The sequence below is a fragment of the Micromesistius poutassou genome (genome assembly GCF_964030765.1).
Source record: "Micromesistius poutassou genome assembly, chromosome: 10".
Lineage (NCBI taxonomy): Eukaryota > Metazoa > Chordata > Actinopteri > Gadiformes > Gadidae > Micromesistius > Micromesistius poutassou.
In genome coordinates, this window is record NC_140280.1 from 19,477,281 (window position 1) to 19,484,095 (window position 6,815).

Below are 6,815 nucleotides of genomic sequence, written 5' to 3' on the forward strand. Positions count from 1 at the left end.
CAAAAATAGTTTTTATTTATTATTTTATAAAAAAGTAATGTAACCAAAAGGCGTAAGACATATAATAGGCATGCCTCCATCTGTGTTCTCCATAAGAATCCCTACGATCTTTAAGAGCTGGCCTTGACTGTTGGAATACTCTCCGAGACCGCCAACTGCCTGAAGTCCAGCACTGTCCCACACAACTGCCCCTGTATATTATATTTATATTACGCATGACTTGTTATATGTTCAGATGTGAATGCCTTTTTCATGTGTTTTGGACTGATTCCCCTCGACATTGATGACAGAAGAGCACATTGTGGGTTTCCCACCTTGTTTCTGAAATGTACAATTATTTTTTATTTCCTAAAGGCCACTGGGACTGTAAATAATTGTTATATTATTGGCAATAAATAAACAATTTATAAAACAAGTACTGTTAATAACATGTTACTAGTTATAGGGTTGGTTCATGTTCCTTAATGCATTTTCTGAACATTAGAATCCAATATTTTCTTATTGAACGTTGGTCACTCCAAGACACGAATGCAGCAGTGTTCTGATTGGTTATAAGCAGCAATGTTCTGATTGGTTATAAGCAGCAAGAACGAAAGCGCCAGTCCCCTGCTCGGCCCATGTTTTTGTTTTGGCCTGCTTGCTATGTGGCTATCTGTGCCTAATGCACGCAGCTTACATGGTAGCTTGAACAACAATGGATGTTTGGTAAGTGTAATAATTATTCTACCATTTCATTTATTTGTGTGCCTATGCTCAATGTATATACATGGAAACGTATACCGCACTGTCGCTAGCTCGATAGGAAACAGTTTCAGAGCATATTAATGTAATTTACTTGTCTTGCAAAACCCTTTGTTAGTATTAAAAAGCCTTTATCAGAAGAGCGGGATAAAAGTTATTCAGGCGAACTACGAGTTTTATAGTTTACCATCATGGTTAACTTTAAATCATCGATTGCTTGTCTGCTTTGAAATCTCTAGTTTTTATTTCAACATTCGATCTATGCTGCTTTCAAAGCGAATCGGAACCTGGTGCACTAACGTCACGGGAGAGACTAAACGGACACACCAGAGTGCTAAATTAGGCTTTAGAGCCTTGTGGATGATTAGGTTAGAAATCGCGAATTTCGGTACATGGTTGTTTACTTTGTCCCTCGACTTTGTCCCATCTGGAACACACCATGATGGTGTTCCAGTTGCCTCGGATACCTCGGAAGTGGGGAAATCTCCCCGCTTTCTGGCGGCATTTCTCGGAGGCACGTCCCCTTTTGGTCGAGCCCCCTCGGAACTCTGAGAGCTGACCGAGCGATGTGATGACGCTCTCAACAAAATGAATGTTTTAAATGCTCTTGCACACTTGATTACATCGCTACTTTATTCCGGTCACCAATGTATGCATTGCACGCAATACAATGTAAAGTTGTCGAGCTGGTTTGCTGAATGTATGTAATGTAATGTATGTAAAGCTAACAATGACTAGCCAATCACAAAGACGAACGGCGTCACAAGTGAAACTAGGAAGGCTGGTGTCCGAGGCATCTGGAACACACCATCAAACAGATCTCTAACCTAATACATAAACATCTCCTAACTTAAACTATGCATGACCATCTCTAACATGTATGATTTATTCCATTGACACCCCTTATCCTCTCTCATCACAGACTCTGAAACTGCTTCTTGGATCTGTGGTGTGTGACCAGAAGAGGCTTGCGGTTGACGCTGGTGCCATGCTGGTGACTGCACAAGTCTGTCAGTTACTGTTTTAGCTGAGCAATCTGTATAAATAACAGTGACGGTGCAGCTGTCTTAACGCATTACTGCCAAAGACTCGCCTTCACTTGTAACAAGTTGGGTCTTTTAAACAGCCAAAATGAACTGCACAGATATTGAGTATATTTGGCACTCCCGCATTCACAGTGGATTTAATTATAAGCGGAAACCAGGTCCCTTCCCAGATGCTGCTGCAATTGGTCTGGATTTCAACGTGGCTTGCAAAAGGAAGACAAAACTGGATTTGAGTTTGCTAACAAATGGAGTGGTGCTGGACATCTATGACTTTGGTAAAGCATCGGTAGGGTCGGTTAAGTACTTGGTGTCCGACATCCTGGAGTATAATTTTGACACCGGCGTGGACAATGATAAACAGCGCTATGTGTTTACAAACCGCATAAACGCAAAAATTGGGTCGCTGAAAAAATATTCCCAACAGGACGAAGTGTTTTTGCTTCCTGACCCGAATACTTTTAATATTTATGGTGTGTCAGAGGTCCAGAGTCGTCCATACACCAATCTGAGCGAGTTCTTTGTCAATTCTACACCAAGGGGCCATGAAAGGATTCATGAAGATGAAGCCGCCACAGCATCGGACCATGTTGACCAGGATGGTGAAACTGAGCATGTAGACGAGGCAACAAAATGCGGTAATGTGGTAAAGAGTTTGTACCCACGCTGTGATGCCATTGGTCTGGATCTGTACATTAGACCCATAAACACGCCCAAGCAGAAACTAGACACAAGTTTTTTAACCAGCCAGGTAATAATTGAAGTGCTCAAATTTGTTAAAAAGGTGTGCGGAACACAACGCCAGACCATCTTAGACTTGCTCAATCATAATTTTGATCTCAGCACTTCCGAAAGTTGCATCTGGGAAAAAATTCTAAAGATCAAGTATAGCAGTAATGACTTAATTCTGCTTAATGCCAAGCAGGCTTTCAGGAAGAAGCCTTGCATCTTTGTCCAAAAATATCCTCAGAATAGAGGATGGAAAAGAAGATGGGTCAATGACTATGACAGCCAAGCCTTAGCATCACTTAGAAAGCATGGCAAAAGGAAAAGAAAGCCCAAGTATGATGATGTGTTTTGTGACTTCGGACACCTGCCACATGATGATCAGAAATTCTTTGCAACAAGCTACAAAGAGATTGATACCATGCAGGAATCGCAGACCGGAGAACAGTCAGACACTTTCTATGATCCAGTGCATGATTGTTATCCAAGACCTGCGGTTACATTTTCGTGCAGTAGTGATGGGGAAGCCCTCCCGGGTCAGTTTTCTGAAGATGTGAGTAGTAGCATAGAGGTACCCACAAAAAACCTGAGACTCTGGAAGCGACGGACAACGCGCAGTCAACAGATCCTCACTATGTGGTTCAAACCCAAAAAGACACATTTGGACTTTAACATCGGCTCTGGTTTAAAGTTAAATACTGATCTGCAACTACTAACTGATGATGACTTAGAGGACATGTTTAAATTTGCTTATCATATGGGCAGAACTCAATCGAAATTCCACCGTGAGATTTTTCAAAACAACTTCAGGCTTAACCCACTGGATTCAGTGCAGTCAAGGTTCATGTTGTCTGTCACCACAAAAATAAAAGCTCTTCACAGCCGTCGCCGTGAAAAATCTGCTGACTTTTTAAATACTGTTGTTAATTTTCCGGGGTCTTACAGCATGGTTGATATCATCAGCTCTTCAACCACAGCTGAAACAGTTACTCAATCCTCATCAACATTTCTTGAACCTTCCATGGAGAACTACCCCTTCTGTATGGAGATGGGGTTAAACCTTTGGGCAGTGGAAGAGCGGCCTTTGAATGAGAGACTGGATTTGGGTCTCCTGACATATGGGGCTCTGCTAGAACTGAGTAGCTTTGTCAGGAAGCTGTGTGGGAATGTCTGGGAGATCATGTTTGATGTTCTTGAGCACAATTTTGACCTCAACCCTCAAAGTGGAGAAATCGCGCAAGCACTTCAGAAGTGGTGCTCGCTACAAATTGCGCCAAGCCGAGGGAGTAAGGTATTTGGAGAACTAAACATGTGCATTGATAAGATTATTCAAGCTAATCCAAGCCGCACCAAAGAAAGACATTTCAACCAGGTCGAAAAGAAAGTCTCAGCTGAGGAGTTTGTCCTTTGTGACCCCTATCCTCTATGTAAAGAGTTGAGGATAAACCTTGAAGTGAACTCAAAGTGGGAAGCCAGAGCAAAATTGGACTTGCAAGTGCTGACCAGGGCAGTCATCTATGAGATACACAGATATGTGGTGGAAAACCCTCAGAAGGATAATTATGTTCCTGTGCTGTACAAGATCTTGGAAGACAACTTTGACCTTAGCTCACAGCTTCACCGGCGCTGCAAGTTTGCACTTGCAATCGCATCCCAAGTGAAATCTTTGGCAGGGAACTTAAGAGGTTTGACCCGGAAGGGAGACTATCCAAACAAGGTGTTTGAGTTACCTTTTGAATTCCCAATCAGTGAGCAGGTTGTCTTAAAAGAAGAGCCGGAAGATGGATACTGTGAATTGGATGATGATGATGATGATATTGAGTTTGTCTGCCATCTTATTCCTGTTGATATTGAGGTAAAGTTGGATTAGAATTATCGTTTTCGATAGGTATGTGGTTTTAGGCTGAAATCATTTTGAAAGGAGTACAACCTCTTTTTTTTAATCCCCAGATTGTAGCAAAGTATTTGATAAACTTTAGCTCTCTAGGTCAATGGAACAATGCGGTCAATTACCAAGTTTGTACAGGAAATGATTGTCACACGTGAAGTGATATGTTGTCATGTTGGCCTCCTCCTAGCACCATATCTAAATGTTGTGATTGGAGGTCTAAAGGTATGTGATTGGAAATCAATGGTTAAAATGTATCATGTGTATAATGTAATGTAAAACGTAATGAATATAAAATTAAAACTGAATTTTTTCTTATTTTGGTCTGACCATTTTTATAAAATATATTCTGCATGATTCAAGCTTTCATGTAAAGCCCAATACAACACAATGTATTGACTTTTTCCTTATATATATCATTGATTCGCAAATAAGGTAATATGAGTGGCTTTCAGTGCATAGGCTGGTGAATTGAGCTATATTGAGCCTTCAGGTAAATGGAGACAGCATAAGAAAACGGCATATGTGGGGGAATTTGAAGTATAGTACTGGCTGTAATACATTTCAGCTGTAATATTCTCACATGAGCCACAGGGAGCAGCACCGAGCACATTTAACAATTAGGAGGTAATATTCTCACATAGCCACAGGGAGCAGCACCGAGCACATTTAAAAAAGCTGCAACCTTTGCACATAGGGGGCAACAACGGACACACAGATGAAGTGAGCAAGTTTTTAACATAGAAGTCTACCACACCTCACTATAAAAGCAACAGCAGAACTTGAAGAAGGCAGAATCTCTTGGGCGGCGTATCGTAGATATAAAGCTTAGAGACGCTCCACGCATGTTATGTACCATTCCTCTCCTTTTGTTTCATAGACGATAGACAATAGACCAAAACCTTTACCAAATAAAGTGAGTTAAAAGTGATCCTGTCTCGGCGGCCTTTCCTGGATTAAAAATAACATAACATGGCATATTCCTATGACCTGAATTAAAAAACTTTCTACAGCTAACTTTAATATGCAGTAGCCAAGACGTTTGAATGATTTTTGAACCAACTTATTACTTACTGATGTATGTGTAATAGTAGGCCTATAGTAGGCCCGAAGAGTTCTGTATTAGCAGGCACAAACATTGCTGCTTGATTAGGCTCAATTCCTTGTTACTTATTTGGATTGAGCTTTATTGTTGCCCATTGTCAGAGAAGACTACTAGGATAGGCTATTGCTGGTGCATGCTGATGCCTGTGGCACAATCTGATATAGGCAAGTATTAATTGTTCCTGGTCCAACATCACAACCCAATCAGCAGCGAGTCCTGTTTAAGTCCCTAATTTGCGTGGAAGATAGTGAGGCCGGCATTTCATTGCCAGGAATTCCACCTCAGGGGAGCAGAAGCGCCGCAGCACGGTGATGTTCCCACTGTGACACCAGCCCTCATTCACCATGACGGCTGCTCCGATCTCCTTCTTGGACTCCTCAAAAGTTCTGTCAGACCGGTAAACAGAGAGAGTCTCCATCGGTTTTATGAAATGGTCTACTTTCCCTGCTTACCCTGGTTTAACATAAGACTCATTTTCCTTGGTTTAAAAAAAACAGTTAAATGTTTTTTTGGGGGTGTAAGCACAAAATACCAGGCACACTATTGTAAGTTTTATCAGTTTTATTATTATTCTGCCAAAAGCACCTACCCAGCGAAAACTACTTTGTCGCCATTTATGAAACCCTTACAGCTGTAGAGGATGACTAAAAATGGCCACAGAAAAATAATTAAACAGATTTTTTGGTGGCGCTATCAATTACACATTGATACCACAAGATGGTGGGAGAGTGTAATTTGTTGAGGAAGTGCTCTTCTACTTGACATTAGTTAACATTATTGATCAGAAACTACACCTTTCAATAAGATAACCATGTGGAAAATGTCAACTGTGTAGTGGTGATCAATTAATACAACCAATCATATTCTCACCATGATAAATGTATTCCTTCTAACAATCAACTCTGCAAAGATGTCCAGGGTTAAAAAAAACAACAGGTTTTAACCATGAAGTGCATTGACACATAGATACAAAAGCAAATAACCCCAAAAAATCAGGGAACTCAAAATTCTTACTGCAAAGACGACATGGTTTCATTAACCAGAGGATTTGTGGATTGATCCTCCTCCCAAACATAGTGTAAGGGCAGGGGGCTTAAGGGCTAACTGGTGGTTGCCTTTGCACTGATCAGGGCTGTGTAAACTGTGTGCATGGCTTAATTAAGATGTAGAACACACTATACAAACAGGCCTACACACAATAAAATGTGTACATGTCAAAGGCTCATATCTGTCAAAGTTCTTTCTCTCAGTGAGAAATCATTTCACTTTGGGGAAAATATCAAACTCCTCACTGCCCCCCCCCCCCCCCCCC

At 41.2% G+C, this 6,815-nt stretch overlaps 1 protein-coding gene across 1 annotated transcript; it reads left to right on the plus strand.

Annotated features, from left to right (window-relative positions):
• Window positions 1-670: 670 nt before the first annotated feature.
• On the plus strand, window positions 671-4,380 carry LOC311354557 (uncharacterized protein; the record flags this gene model as incomplete). The annotated part of the gene is made up of 2 exons (XM_084474358.1): window positions 671-705; window positions 1,664-4,380. Exon 2 carries the CDS (start codon window positions 1,873-1,875, stop codon window positions 4,378-4,380), a length of 2,508 nt encoding a protein of 835 aa, XP_084330484.1. The 5' UTR covers window positions 671-705; window positions 1,664-1,872.
• Between the last annotated feature and the right edge of the window lie 2,435 nt (window positions 4,381-6,815).